The sequence below is a fragment of the Sinohyriopsis cumingii genome, chromosome 14, assembly GCF_028554795.1.
Source record: "Sinohyriopsis cumingii isolate HCF-2022 chromosome 14, ASM2855479v2, whole genome shotgun sequence".
Lineage (NCBI taxonomy): Eukaryota > Metazoa > Mollusca > Bivalvia > Unionida > Unionidae > Sinohyriopsis > Sinohyriopsis cumingii.
In genome coordinates this window covers 12,436,141-12,452,762 of record NC_142974.1, presented here as the reverse complement: position 1 = coordinate 12,452,762, position 16,622 = coordinate 12,436,141, and the positions used below count along the sequence as shown (strand labels likewise).

Here is a 16,622-nt window from a genome sequence, read left to right as displayed (position 1 = left end):
TCAAAAATGAATGTAAAATTTAGGGGTTGGTGGCAGTGTTGGTTCAGTATAAAAACCACCAGTTGCACCAGGAATTAACCTGATTGCTGCAGTCAAAATCTCACATGTATGCTTTCTACAAAAATCATTAGTTTGTTTTTATTTGTAGCTTCAGTGTAAAATTATTCTAATTTTTCTGTAATTGGTCATTGTCCGATGAAAATTCACCAGATAAACTGTCCAGTGAGACCTTAATGGTGTAGGAAGAACCCGGGCAAACCCCGGAAAGACCCACCGACCCACGAGAAGCTATTGGGAAGCTTTCACACATACCCACTTTGGCCGAACCCAAGACTCGAACCCACGAAACAGAGATGAGATGGCAATGATCCATAACGGTGAGCGCTTAAGACCACTCGGCCACTCGGGGCCACCTAACCTGTTTGTGTATGTGATTGAACAGTTAAATATTATCAGATATGAACATCTCCAGTGTGTAATGCTGTAGGTTTCTTTGCACTACTATTATAATATTTTCCTTGTTTCATTTTATTTACCAACAAATTCGATCTGGTACTCTCCTGAGACTGTGACCTTGGCATTCAAAGTATTTTTGATATTGACTGTAAAGTTTTTGTACTCTTATTGAACATGCGTTGTGCAGGTGACGAATGCAATCCTTCTTTTGGTGTATTCCAGAAATCCAGTAGCGTGCCTTAAGGATCTGATTTAAACTATAATGTTTCTCTCATTAGTCTTTCACCGTTTTCACCGCGTTCTCCACTGTTATATTTGATTGAGGGTAGGGCTGATTTGTGTTTAACTTGTTAAGTCCGTGTAAATTCTGCAAACAATTTTCTTTTTTTTTCTCCTGAGAATGGCTGTCAGATGAAGATATAAATACATTAGGTGTTTAATACCTGGTCATGTGAGCTTTCACATTTAAGATCGCTTTTGTCTTATTATAAAATGTATTAATTTCAACAGAATTATAATACTGATAGTCCACTGTAACTAGACACGCTTTGATGTCAGACTCACATAGGTCTACACATATCTTCTCCCACGGCCTTGTAGGTACATTGTGACTTAGGAATGGCTTCATCTCCTGCCGGGAAGAGTACGTATTGCGCATTGTACATCTTGCAATACAGTGTTATATTTAACGATTCGTGTTAGGCCACTGTATAATTCCTCAAGCGTTACAGTCTTGCATTCCTATGTAACTGGAGTGCAGTCTTCTATTATAGAAACTTTCACTGTAGACAGGATTACTACCAGGTCACCTTTGAAAATAGAAAGCTGTGATGTTTTACCCCAACCCCTTGTATTATACATGTATTTATAAGTCTGTAAGTGGAGCCAGGTAAGCTTTGTTTTTCCAAGTACCTAAGTTGGCTAATCCTCTTACGTAACCCAGTCTTTGTTTGAGCTCTTGAGTGGAAATCTGGCGGGAATCTTTGTACATGGGAACACGTGACGTAGACAACTTCAAAGAGCCGGAAGCCGACAATGGTAGGCTGGACAGTACATGGGGACACACAGACTGACATTTTTATGATTGACAGTTCGATCAAATGACCAGAGTCCGTCGCCATCCAATCGGGATGCGTTGTAGGTGGGACTTGATTCGAGAAACTGGCATAAGACTTGTACAAGCCTGAAATTCGTCAGTTGGTGTTTAAGAGTCGCAGTGACACACACTCCGTTAGCCATTCGTAAAAATTGGCGGAATTTAGGAAATTCATGAAATAGCTTCGATCAGGAAGCTTTCGGGGGACGAAAGAATTTCAGAGAATTTCGGGGGACGAGAGAAGTTCAGAGAATTTCGGGTGACGGTGAGAGATACCGAGTGAATTTCGGGTGACCTCAAGGGATACCGTCAAGGGTTCCGGATACTAGAAGAGGAACCGGAAGTCAAGATAACGGCAAGGAACAAGGATTATAGAAGAGGAAGCGGAAGTGGAGATCACGAAAGGAGAGAAAGACAAGGGAACGAAGAGATTTAGATGAGTAGCACTCAAGAAGGGAAAAATCTCCTCACACTGTGAACTCAAATGATGATCAAAGGGATCATTGGGTGAAAGAGAGACATTGATTACTTTAAATTCTTTTAAATTTCATTTATTAAATTGTTATTGTTTAAATTTCATCTTTGTATTTCTTTTAATTTAACTGTCGGCATTGCTGACTGGGGGCTCGTAGCCATAAATATATTTAGTCAATAAATAATATAGTGTCCAGAATTAACCTTCTGAATAAGGACCAGGGGAACTTCTCATAATTCGTTAAAGTCTATAAGAAGAACCCCACCCCTAGACAACCACAACACCCCCACAGTGGGCGCTTCGTCCGGGATATGAATTAGACATATATATTATTTTGGGACTTAAAGTTATTGGTAGAAGTATTAGTGAACAGTGTGAGATATTTTCCATTCTTTGTATTTGAAATTTTGTGATTTTCTCATCTTGTATTTTTATTGTCATATGTGCAGGCTTTGTAGATCTTCCATTCATAGCAGTACGTGTGAAGCAGATATCGAACAAATATCTTACCTGAACGAAACTAGTTGTTGTCGACAGGTAAGTATTTAAACTGGTATTACAAATATCTGTATATTGTTTGAATTTTGAGACAAGGTATCACTTTACATTAGTATAATGGCTACCGAACGACAAATGATAAAGGAATACCGCGCCATGGGGTCGGAAGATCTTGGATACGAGGGAGATCGCCTGGCAACCTTTATAGAAGAAAGGATCAAGGAATGGAAGGCCGAAAAAGCAGCGTAAAGAGAAGCCCAGAGAGAACTAGCCAAGATAGCAGCGGACCAAGAGTTAGCCAAGATAGCAGCGGACCGAGACGCCCAGAAAGAGCTGGAGCTAGCCAGACTCGCTCACACTCTGGAGATGGAAAAGGTCAGAGTTGAAGCTAGGACCAACGGACGGGACGACGCCAGTACAAGCTCTGGAACAACCGGCCGACCTTTCATCGACCACCGGATAGTCCAGATCAACATGTCACGCTTCAATGATAGGGAGGAGGCTATTGACGATTTTCTCGTCCAGTTTGAGAAACTCGCACGCGCTCATCAGGTCCCTGAACAGCACTGGGCCATTAATGTCTCAGCCTTTTTGCAAGGTACAGCTCGGGAAGTCTACCACGGCTTAACTGCAGAAGAGGCTGATGACTACACTGCCCTCAAGAAGGCGCTTCTCTGCCATTACCGGCTGACCGCCGAGACTTACCGGAAACTTTTCCGGGACTCGGTGAAAAAGGTAACAGAGACCCACTCTCAATTCCACAACCGTGTTCGAGGTTTATTTGAGAAGTGGATGAAAATGGCCGAAGTCGAACGCACGTACGAAGGGCTACGCGAGGTAATACTCAAGGAACATGTCCTGGGTACTTACCGTCGCGAGTTGACAGTTTTCTTAGCAGAAAGAGAACACCGGACGCTCGAAGAGATCGCTAACATGGCGGAGCGATACGAGCAGGCGCACTCGAAGAGTGGAGGTTCCGGGGTTGCTGACCGACCCCGACCCTCTGAGTCGCGTCGTATGGGGGAGGTTGAGCCGGCTGTCCGTAACCGTCAGGGCGACGGGAAGGTCGGAGGGGCACCTACAGGTAGGGCTGCCGCCTATCGACCTGGACAGGCCTCACCCACGAAACCAGGACTTGCAAGTCGGCGAGGGCCGCCGACATGTTTTAATTGCAAGCGCCTGGGGCATTTTGCCAGGGACTGTCCCAAGGGCAGGCAGACCCAGGTGAATGTCGTAGCTAAGAAGGAATGTGTGCCGGAAGCGAGTCGCAACCCAGCCAACCTTGCGGCTGCAACCGTCAATGGTGAAGGCGCCACCATCTTGTATGACACTGGGTGGAGCGTCCCCGCGCTTGTCGACAAGAAATATGTCAAGCCGGAGGACTATACAGGGAAGGTAATAGAAGTTCAGTACGCGAACTGCGCGCGTGACTCATTACCAGTAGCTGTCATTGACCTCGATTCACCATACGTGAAGGGGAAAATTGAAGCTGCTTGCTTGGAGGGGCTATCACATGACGTCATATTGGGTTGCCGTTATGTGTTACCCCAGCCGAACCCCGAAACCTGCACACCTATGCCAGTGAGTGCTGTTGAAACCAGGGCCATGAGTCGACAGCCGAAACAAAAGCCAATCCAAGTTACATCGACACCGGTTAGTAATGTTATTGCAGCGGAGTTAAGGAAGCTGCAACAGGAGGACGCAACTCTGGCGCAGTTGCACAAACACGCAGAAGCGGGAACAGAAAGGGAAACTCCGAACGGCGCGGTGAAGTTTGTCTACAAGAAGGGAATCTTGTATCGCCACGCCAGGAAACACAACGAACACTTCAAGCAAGTCGTCGTGCCAAAGGAAAAGCGTCGCGAAGTACTGAAACTTGCACACGAGAGTCTCATGGGTGGACACATGGGAATTGCTAAGACGCGTGACCGTCTTGTAAAAGAGTTTTACTGGCCAGGGGTCCAGGGAGACGTAAAACGGTTCTGTCTCTCCTGTGACAAATGCCAGAGAATGGCACCGAAAACGGATCAGCGACCCATCCCTTTGGGGAGTACGCCCCTTATCGATGAACCATTTAGACGTGTTGCCATGGATTTAATCGGACCGATAAAACCCGCGTCTGCGCACGGAAATCGATATATTTTAACGGTTGTCGATTATGCTACACGCTATCCGGAGGCCGTTGCGTTGCGTAACATTGACACGGAAACCGTCGCGGAAGCTCTGTTTGCGATCTGGTCAAGAGTCGGAGTGCCCGACGAGATCTTGACCGATCAAGGAACACAATTTATGAGTCGTGTGATGGCGGAGGTGAATCGTCTCATGTCGATTAAACACCTCACGACTACACCGTATCACCCCCAATGTAACGGATTGGTCGAACGGTTTAATGGGACCTTGAAAAACACGCTCAAGAAATTGTGCGAAGGCCGCCCCAAGGATTGGGACCGGTATATTCCGGCCATGCTTTTTGCATACCGGGAAGTACCGCAAGCGAGTTTGGGGTTCTCTCCCTTTGAACTCTTGTACGGGAGAACCGTACGCGGCCCAATCGCCGTACTGAGACAGCTGTGGACAGACGACCACGCTGTAGAGGAAGTACGCACTACCTACCAGTACGTCGCGGACTTGCGCAACAAACTGGAAGAGGTTTGTTCTCTCGCGCAAAAAAATCTCAAACGAGCTAAGGCGCAACAGGCGAAAAATTACAATAAGCGCGCAAAACCACGTCAGTTTGAGGTAGGGGACAAAGTGTTGTTGTTGTTGCCCCAGGAACACAACAAGTTGCAAGTTTCCTGGAGGGGTCCATACGTCGTCACCAAGAAGGTCGGAGGTCAAACCTACCGGATACAGCTACCGACGAAAGAGAAATTGTACCATGCCAATTTGCTCAAGAGGTACCGGGAAAGGGAGACCGCCAGCGATTTTGTTGTCGCAGCGATAGTCACCGAGGATATCGAAGGCGATACGGAAGGTGCTAACACTGTCCCGAGCTGTCCATTAACGAGGGCCGAGACTCCGTCGGACGTGGAGTGTGACCCCATGTTAACTGAAGGGCAGCGGAACGAGATAGAGACCTTGCTGGCCGTATATTCCGACGTGCTAACAGAAAAACCCGGGAGGACGACGCTTGTCGAGTTCGGGTTAAAGATGGTGGACGACCGACCAGTTCAGCGTAAACCCTACCCCTTGCCCCACGCGAAACGACAAGTTGTAAGGGAAGAAATCGAGCAGATGATTGCTCTGGGAGTAATCGAACCTGCCGACTCTCCGTACAGCTCACCAGTAGTCTTAGTGCAGAAGAAGGACGGCACCCATCGGTTCTGCGTCGACTACCGGAAGCTGAATCAGGTGACAGAATTTCAAGTTGAAATGCTACCTGACCCCGAACATATCTTCGCTTCGGTCTCGAAAGCGAAATATTTTTCCAAACTGGATTTGTCCAAGGGGTATTGGCAAATTCCGGTAAGGAAAGAAGACCGACCGAAGCTTGCTTTTGCTACTCCCGACGGGACATACCAATGGTTGGTGATGCCGTTCGGGGTACAAAACGCGCCCAGCGTCTTTACCAGAATGATGCGGAAGTTGTTGGAGCCCTTGCGCGATAGGGGTGTCCACAACTTCATGGATGACCTCTTGTTAGCTACAGAGACATGGGGTGAACACCTCGCTCTGTTAGCTGACGTTTTGGAGCGGCTACGTCAGGAGGGCTTGACAGCCCGCCCTTCCAAATGTCACCTTGGTTTCAGGACATTAGACTATTTAGGACATACCCTGAGCCAAGGCACGCTGTCTCCAGAGAAGTCGAAGGTGGAGCAGTTGAGAAACGCCGCACGCCCCACCACGAAAACGGAAGTGAGGTCATTCCTGGGACTGGCCGGATATTACCGGAGGTATGTCGCTAATTTCAGCGCGATTGCGGGCCCGTTGTCTGACCTAACCAAGAAACGGACCCCGAGTAAGTTCCTTTGGACAGATGCGTGTGAGCACGCATTCCAAACGCTAAAGGATAGACTTACATCCGACACAGTTGTTCGTCTACCGGACTTGGATAAAGAATTCGTTCTGCGCACCGATGCATGCGACACGGGACTGGGAGCAGTACTGCTCCAGGAGCATGACAAGACGCTTTTTCCTGTCGCATACGGCAGCCGGAAGTTGTCTGCTGCCGAGAAGAATTACTCAGTATCGGAGAGGGAATGTCTCGGAATTGTGTTCGGCATATCACGGTTCGAGCGATACCTATATGGACGTAAGTTCATATTGGAGACCGACCACCAACCACTCGCCTATCTGGCGCAGGCAAAGTTGTCCAATGGTCGATTGATGCGATGGTCGCTGTTTTTACAGCAGTACCAGATGCAGATCAGATACGTGAAAGGATCTGAAAACGTAGGCGCAGATTTCATGAGTAGAAGCGCCGAAATGATATAGATCATTTGTTATATTTTCGTGTTCATACTCAGTTTAGCATTTAGTTCATTTTGCTGATTTTGTTCTTTATATCGTGTAACACTTTTGCTTTTTTAGTTCGAGTGACTAAAATCCTGATTTTATTCTCAAGCGTGGGGGGATGTGATGTTTTACCCCAACCCCTTGTATTATACATGTATTTATAAGTCTGTAAGTGGAGCCAGGTAAGCTTCGTTTTTCCAAGTACCTAAGTTGGCTAATCCTCTTACGTAACCCAGTCTTTGTTTGAGCTCTTGAGTGGAAATCTGGCGGGAATCTTTGTACATGGGAACACGTGACGTAGACAACTTCAAAGAGCCGGAAGCCGACAATGGTAGGCTGGACAGTACATGGGGACACACAGACTGACATTTTTATGATTGACAGTTCGATCAAATGACCAGAGTCCGTCGCCATCCAATCGGGATGCGTTGTAGGTGGGACTTGATTTGAGAAACTGGCATAAGACTTGTACAAGCCTGAAATTCGTCAGTTGGTGTTTAAGAGTCGCAGTGACACACACTCCGTTAGCCATTCGTAAAAATTGGCGGAATTTAGGAAATTCATGAAATAGCTTCGATCAGGAAGCTTTCGGGGGACGAAAGAATTTCAGAGAATTTCGGGGGACGAGAGAAGTTCAGAGAATTTCGGGTGACGGTGAGAGATACCGAGTGAATTTCGGGTGACCTCAAGGGATACCGTCAAGGGTTCCGGATACTAGAAGAGGAACCGGAAGTCAAGATAACGGCAAGGAACAAGGATTATAGAAGAGGAAGCGGAAGTGGAGATCACGAAAGGAGAGAAAGACAAGGGAACGAAGAGATTTAGATGAGTAGCACTCAAGAAGGGAAAAATCTCCTCACACTGTGAACTCAAATGATGATCAAAGGGATCATTGGGTGAAAGAGAGACATTGATTACTTTAAATTCTTTTAAATTTCATTTATTAAATTGTTATTGTTTAAATTTCATCTTTGTATTTCTTTTAATTTAACTGTCGGCATTGCTGACTGGGGGCTCGTAGCCATAAATATATTTAGTCAATAAATAATATAGCGTCCAGAATTAACCTTCTGAATAAGGACCAGGGGAACTTCTCATAATTCGTTAAAGTCTATAAGAAGAACCCCACCCCTAGACAACCACAACACCCCCACAAAAGCCATTATGCAATGTCAGTTGCTATAGGAAAGGAATGTAGTACTGTATTTCTTCGAGAAGTGCCTTTCTCTTAAAGATGATCATCATCCCTGAAAGATGCTTCTTAGCTGATTGAAATGAAAATCTGTCTACGTTTCTCACTGAATCTCAGTGTTGCGTTCCACATATACTGCAAGATTCTCAACCATGATAACACTTCTACTTATTTCTCACCGCTCCGGTGGCCTAATGGTTAAAGCGTCCGCCTCGGATGCGGGAGGTCGTGGGTTCGATCCCCGACTGAGTCATACCAAAGATTTACAATAATGGTACTTACAGCTACCTCGCTTGGCGCTCAGCATCAAGAGGTTAGTGTTGATACTGGTCGGCCCGGTGTCAGAATAATGTGACTGGGTGTGACATCATACTACATGTCTGCGGCATGATGCCCCAGTGCTAAACATCACTATAAAACTGTCACACTGCAGACATCGTAGCGATATGACTGAAAAATTGTTAAAACTATGTTAAAAATCAAAATCACACTTATTTATCCTTGAATGAGTGTGTCTCTATCTCAGTCGCTATCCCAAACTGTCTTGGTGCAGTGCATGCATGCACGACTCAGTGTATCAGCCATACATCTGTGTACTTTGTACATTACAATGAAGTAAAATTTCTTTTAAGAGCATTCTTTGCAGCTGCTTTGGTGCGCTAACTAAAGTTTCTAGCAGATACTATCAAAGTGTTTTGTGAGCTCCCTTAAACGTAGTTCCCACACCTTCACATTCCAAACACTATCGCTGGTATCTCCTTCTCGAGTTGTGCATAATTTATCTAATTCCTATGAGTGCACGTGAGGCATACGCAATTGTGTGCCCCTTGTGCAACAAACATGCCCTGCTTCTGATGCATCACATTATATAATAGTGTATTTCGTATGATCAAAGTACTTGAACACTTGTATTGATGTCAATACCTCCCTAATTACCTGCAGGCTTTGTCATGAATTTGATCCCAGTAAGACGCAGTGTCCTTGATCGACCGTCTCAACGGCTGTCATTCCTGATCGTTTTGGAGCAAATTTCTGCACAATATTCACCAGACCTAACGGTCGCTGGCCTGCCTGCTTATCTGTTGGTGTATGTATTTCTGATTGCCCCTACCTTAATACTTTCAGCTTTCAACTTTAATATTGTCCTTGATGACAGTGACCCTTATGTCTTTCAACTGTCTGTCTTTAAATAGCCACAGTAACACAGTATATTTAACGCCACGACGTAAGCATTTATACTGTCTGATTTCGATAATTGAAAGTGTGCCGTACTTAGGTTCTTTCGTTCTTCCTGTGCAGTACTTTTCAAATTTGTCTACTGCTTTGTCAGATTTTTCTTTATCGTCAGCATTCCCAAATGTAAAGGTATCAATTATTTTTATGAAGTCAGATTCAAAACATGCAAGAAGCCTGGCTATTCTCACTTAGGGCGCTTTTTCTGCCAGCCTCGTAGCTACTTCGTAGTTCAACCCAAACCTCTTTTTTGATTTCCAGTTGGCAGCCGCTACCGATTAATGCCACGTTAGCTATGTTATGAATATTAATCTCGATTTCATCGTTCATGAAGTTTCCATAAATTTTTTAAAAAAATATTAATTTATATTATGAGGGGAAAATAAGCAATTTAAATATGTAACTCATGTCTAGAAGACCGACAAATGTCAGACGCCAAATTTGTCTCTCTTGAGTTTGTTCTCTGTAATTAATTCGTACACAGCAACAATGTCGCCTTCTTCCATAGATATTGGTTGAGGTTGCGACAATTTTGTATATTATTTCTTCCCTCTCCACTGGAGGGAGGTGGGCTGCTACAAACTAAGGGCGGTAATTCAAAAGGGAGGTAACGACCTTTCGCAGCGAGGACTATTGAGCCAACATGGCGCCGCCTAGTCATAATTATATTTTGGACAATGAATGGATTATCTATCTTTCAACATATGGGATAATAATTCACGCTTCAATGAGGAAAAATATAGTGATAAAAATTAAAACTGTCAAAGAGAACACCAAAACCATCTTCATATACATTTTACAAATTCCTCAGAGAACAGGGAAACAGAATACTGGCATAGCAAAACTGATCGTAGTATGATATTCCCATATTCCTCCTTTGCACAACACATTAAATCCAGAAACATCACTATTTCAACTCCACAAATGACCTCATGTATAGTGACGAACAGATGGAATAATTCAAAGTACATGTCGCAAACAATACTTTAATACAAGGATAAGTGAATCACGAGCGAGTGCTCACAACATATGAAAATCACCCCACCCAACCGTCTAAAATAAAAAAAAAAGCAAAAACAAGCCTAGATTAAAATGTGCAGTCATTCATATACACTGCAGTCCCAACCCTTATTTCGGCGGACACGTGTGTTTCAGCATTTGAAGTGTTCTTTTCTACATAAAACATAAATTCACGCATTCTCTGCACAAAGAATGTAAACAATGATTGGTGGCTATATAGCACGAGTGTCTAAGGAAAAGAATATTAAAAACAAACATCTGAGGCAAACTTGCACCAATAATGAGTGCTAAGGGTCTCTATTATTATTTGTGAATGCGACTAACAAGAAATTACATTTTAGTTTCCCGACGGAATGTAGCTTCATGATTCATTGGGGATGAGAGACAGACAGACAGACAGACAACAGACAGACAAGACAGACAGAGAATGTGTTTGTGTGTGTGGTTGCAAACCTATTATTAAAATGGCATTTGATTTGCCCATTCTGACTAGTGCTGCTTAAATTAAAGCATACTCACACGTCTTAAAAATGCTAGATTTTTTAAGTAGAAAATATTTTAAGATAAAACCTAAATTTCTCAACATGTGACAACAGATTTATTCATTAAAATTTTAGTTTGAGATCTATTAACAAATTACTTAAACATTCTTATTATAAATAACATATAACAACGCAAACAACGTAAAAGGAGTGTCTTGAATATGTTATATATTCAAACGTGTGTGCGTGTGTGTGTGTGTGTGTGTGTGTGTGTGTGTGTGTGTGTGTGTGTGTGTGTCTAAGGACCTGTACAATAAAGACAAAATGTTGTAGATTGTTCAACCAGGGAATAATATGGAATAAAGACTATAAATTAAAGCATACCTTCATTTCCATAGGATTGGTCGTATACGAGATGGGAAGACTGGTTGTCAAGCTCTTTTAAAAAGTCATCCCATTTAGCAAACTTCGATTGGCCTTGAAAGCCTACTATTCGACACAGTCGAAGATCCTTTAGATAAAGTGGTATTGGAATCAGGTTTTCATCCAAAGTTCCTGGAAGTTAAACCATAATTTTATTTAACTGAATATATATATATATATATATATATATATATATATATATATATATATATATATATATATATATATATATATATATATATATGACAGTGCAGCATTTAGTCTGCATATGTTTGCGGTGGATTCTTGGTACTAAGCCTGGGCCGTAATTGTAATTTACCGTACTGAATATTTTGTTCCTTTAGTTTTACTTTTCGGTCCTTTTCTCTAACTTCCTTCTTTACTTCCTTCTTCTTTTTGTGCTGTCTTTCTTTTCTGGCAAAGTATTTTGATACGTATTAGTAAATACCTTCAACTAAAAGCTAACAATTATTTCGATCTTGATAGTGTACTGAATTAGTTGACTTTCCTGCTAACTTCAGCTGTGTTTATGCTAACAATAACATTTTCGGAAAATCAAAATATTCCTGTTCTGTTCTGCTCGTTTATTTTAGTGCTTTGCCTTACTGTTACACACGTATCTCACTGATTATTAAAAGTACTTGTTCCATGGACAAAAGCATTATTAAAACAATTACTTGTGTATTCAGACATAATTATCCAGAAAGTAGTGAGATGTATTTAAATACGTTAGACGACGTAATAACGACGAATCGTATACAAAAGTAAGAAAGCATATCACAATGATGTTCATAAACATCCCAGAAACAATATTCACTCTTAGAAAGAGACTGGTGGGAATTTAGGTCACCATATCTCATCTGCAAAAGAAACGCCTCGTGGAATGTCACGTTAGTGCAAAGAAACAGTTGTATGAATGCTAACGGATGATGAGGCAATTAGCTGAGGAAACTTTATCTTTGCACAAGACATTGTTATCTACCCAAACAATACTTCAATAAACACTTATTATTTATTTATTTATTTATTTATTTATTTATTTATTTGACTGAAAAGCATATTAAATTAGAGAAATAATTAACATGATAGACATAATGTGTTTAAATGCTATATATAAATGTTTTCCCGAGAACAAAAAGACAATGCAAGTGGAAAAAAAATGTCTCACATTTTTATCTCTTCCTCATCGCCCCCTTCCCTCCTACCCAAGCCTGCGGGCTCAGGAAAGTAGAAAGGGTCCTATACGCGCTCCACCATGTTCATGCAGCGAAGATCATATACTTTCATAACGAGTGAATATTGTATCTAAATTCGAACACTTGGATGAAGGATTTTATCTTTGCACAGAGCTTTTTTCTTAACTGCTGAATTCTACAAAAACGGTTTGGAGAATTTCTCTCGAAGCGATTTAAACATTATTTTAAAAATGTTATTAAAAAGACACAAGCAAAACTATACATGTAATCAATTTACATTACCTTTGGAGAAATAAAAGAGGAAACTAAACAAGGAATTATCCCTTATAAAGAAATGACATTAGTTTTTTAACTGATATAAGTGAACAAAAACTTTTAAGTTCTAGGCTTAGTTACTGCACTATAATACAACAAAGAGAAAAACAAAAGGTTTTGGAATAGCTTACCTTCGTACACAGTGTTGCTCAAGAAGTATGTCTCTTCAAACGTATCTGTCAGATTTAGGGGTGGCATATAATCTGTCGAGACCTTCTTTGACCCCAGATAAAACTCATGACCCTTGACAAACTGCACAACCATTGGAAGTGATCCGGTTTCCACGATTTCTTTGAGGTTTTGCTCTCTTTTTACTTAGTGCAAAAAGACATGACGGGAATATTAGAATCATGGACAGAAGCTAATGTATGCTTGTGGACAATAGTTATTTACGTGTGATGCAATTTACACAGTATAAATTTCACTTACATTCTTGAACATTGATGAATTCAAGTATACCACACGTCAGAATATTAATTAATACCATTACACTTGTTCATCATCATTGTCATTGTCATCGTCGTCATCATCATCATCATCATCATCATCATCATCATCATCATCATCATCATCATCGCCATCATCATCGTCGTCGTCATCATCATCGTCATAAATTTCAGTATCTTCCAATACTACTTTCTCTTCTTTTTTGGGATGATGACGTATACAATAAAGGTATCCAAGGACATCTCAACAGCTGTATTGGGATTGTACATATTTTTAATCAGTTTTCATAAATCGAATAACAGTTGCTTATTTATTTTAATGTCTTTCGTCTCATTCTGATTTAAATAAGGAACTAAATCCCTAAACTAGTATTTCAATTATATCTATTATTCTGATGTAATAAAATTATGACTTAGTCGAATTATGCTGTTTCATCACAATGTAACGTTAACTGTCTTGATGAAATATTTACATGCGCAAAAATACCTTTCCCGAAGCTTTTTGGCACACAAAATTTGATTGGATAATTAAAGGGTATGCTGAATAAACGCTCCCTCACTCTGCCTGTCTGTCTTGCAACCACGCGCTTCTGTTGTGAGCAAGTATGGATACGAAGAATCTAAATTGGCAACAGAAAGAAAAGAATTTATTTAATGACAGTGCAAATTACTGACAACGGTTAATCTGTAACATTTCTTTTCTGAGGTGGGTGGGGTTGGGGGTTTGTTTATTTTTATCCTAATCAATTTATTTTGTTATTCTAATTATCGAATTCATCTTACAAACATCATACAAAAAAAACGCAGTCATCATCCTACAAAAATAAATGAGTTCAATGTCTCTTTTTACAAGTGTCCCCATTGTCATATGCATGACTCTTATGTGCCTTGGCTTTCTAGCTCAATTAAAACCAACACCATTAGAAGTTTAGACGTATGGCCTTTTATATAAAATCATCATGTATTGGTGTGGCGAACACTATACACTATCCGAGTCTGTTCACAACGGTATCAATGCGCTATAACATATAGTTCACTTTACATGTCATCTAGACCGCATGCTCATATGGGGAAAAAATTAACATAGTGAATCATAAAGCAGACACTTTTCTCATGATGGAAAAATTAAATCTACTTGTCCAAAGGCTGTAACTCAACCAGCACTAGAAGGGCAGAAGGACGGACGGACGTTCTAGAGCTGAAAGAGTCCCAAAGGTCACTTTCTTACGTGTTCTAATTTTAGTAATTCTGCCAAGCAGATCTAGTTCAACGGTATGACAGTAATTACGAACTTTTTTCTTTTTTGCTAGCACTCTACAGTGATGAAGAATACATGTCACGATCTAATAGCTTCAAGCGGAACCCTTAAACCATCAACTTTACATGTATGACTTTCATCTCTTTAATACTTGAATGTATAGGAAGTTTATAAAGTATTTACTTTTGGACCACAACAAATCTCACCTGTCCCTGATCGAAGGTTTCTGCCATAAAATCTGAGCAATATCCGGCTGTAACCATTACAAGCATAGGAATCTGATGACAGAATGTCTCGTAAAATTCGGCCACTCCATACTCGACACGGTCTAATAGGAACTCCATCTCTGTTGTCGTTACAGTTTGTCTTCTGATATGTCCTTAAATAACAACACAGTATTATATTACCCTGCACTGAAGAATACTTCCTGTTAGCCTTAAAAGAGAGTGTGTATACTTGCGTAAGTTAGATCAAACCGCAAATAGCAGACCCATATCTGTCGTAGGCTCGTAGCAAAATGCGCTGGCAGATATGGGTCTATGCAGTTCGTTAGTAATATGCAACGGCATATCTGGGTCCATGCAGTTCTTAAATATTACTTTCAGGGTCTATGTTATTTGCATTTGGGAATTGTTTCACACATGAGTATATACGTATATTCCAAAAAAGTGTGTAATAAATACCTGTGTAAAATCAAGAAATTGACTGGTCCCTATTGTATTGTGCGTATACATTGTATACATGTTACTGCTGTGTTAAGGCATTGGGACTCTTATTATAACATTAGTGTTTATCTCCTTACGGCCCACTCCTGTGGACAAAGTGGTTTGAGTGTTCGCATCGGATGCGTGTTCCAACCAAAGACTAATAAAATGGTATTAACAGCTGCCTCGCTTGACGCTCAGCGTTAAGAGGTTAGTGTTAGGACTGGGCGGCCTGATGACTGGGTGGGACATGATGTTACATGTCTGCGGCATGATGACCCAGTGCTAGACATCACTATAAACTGCCACACTGCAGACATCGTAGCGATGTGACTGAACAATTGTTAAAGCTATGTTAAAAATCTAAATCACACACACACACACCAGAAGTACAGAAAAAATTCCAGGATGATTACTTTATATTGCAATATTTAAGACACAAATATATTGAGAACACAAGAACATAGTCTACTGCAGGTACGTGGATTTTTGACAATCATTTGATTCAATCGACTGAGAGATGCTGTGGTGTGCGTTATTACAAAATCGTATGCATGGTAGCTGAAAAACGTTTCACGGGTAAAAGGAGTGAATATTGTGAATGTGAACTTGGATTAAGACACAGCTGTAAATTCAGTCCTGTCCTTTTAATCAAGGTTAGCAGACATATCAAAAGATAATGAAAAGTACAAAAGTGAAGAAAAAAAGTCTTAAAAAAGAATGCCTATAAGTTGGTGTGGCACTTCAGAAGAAACAAATCCAATAAACAAATACAAGCAGGACATGATGCACACAGTTGTACACGAGTCTCTACTGCACACGTTACAAGGTATACACGTATGGAACAAAGCAATGATCTATGTGTCCTGAATATTGCCCAGACAACTTGGTTATGAGACATTGTTTCTGTCCGCTACATGAAGGTTGTTCAAACCGTTTGCATGGTTACCGTCTGCTACATTAGAGCGGATGATTCATCTCTATCAGTTATCGTATATCCCTATTTTACGCCATGATATACGTATTATTCTATTGTTTACGAAGGATGGTTGTTGTTGTATAACTGGCGGAGGAAGAACTTGGGAAAACCCCAGAAAGAACCAGCAACCAGTTTAAGAAGGAAGTAACTATATGCGGACGAGTTCACAACACAACACACCGAAACGTGAATATTCAGTTTTATAAATCCGGTCCTATTTATTTAAAAAATTAATACATGTATAGCAGCAGATTAACGTAAAAGGAAGTTACCTGGCTGTTCTTCAGTCTTGTAATTGTTGTTCATTTTTGTATCCTTCATTGCTAGCGTGGATGATTTCTGTCTAATGATCATAGATTCTTATTTTAGAACAACTATTATAGAATTTTGGCAG

The 16,622-nt window shown here is 41.3% G+C and overlaps 1 protein-coding gene across 1 annotated transcript in view; it reads right to left on the bottom strand.

The window, feature by feature from the left end:
* The window catches only part of LOC149783261 (uncharacterized), a 58,814-nt gene extending 43,889 nt beyond the window's left edge, over positions 1 to 14,925 (bottom strand). The window contains exons 1-4 of the mRNA XM_089933359.1: positions 14,752 to 14,925; positions 13,775 to 13,907; positions 12,973 to 13,155; positions 11,292 to 11,462 (exon numbers count right to left, since the gene is read on the bottom strand). Of these exons, the coding sequence (XP_089789485.1) occupies positions 11,292 to 11,462; positions 12,973 to 13,155; positions 13,775 to 13,907; positions 14,752 to 14,889 (625 nt within the window). The 5' untranslated portion in view covers positions 14,890 to 14,925. The remainder of the gene's footprint in view (positions 1 to 11,291; positions 11,463 to 12,972; positions 13,156 to 13,774; positions 13,908 to 14,751) is intronic.
* Between the last annotated feature and the right edge of the window lie 1,697 nt (positions 14,926 to 16,622).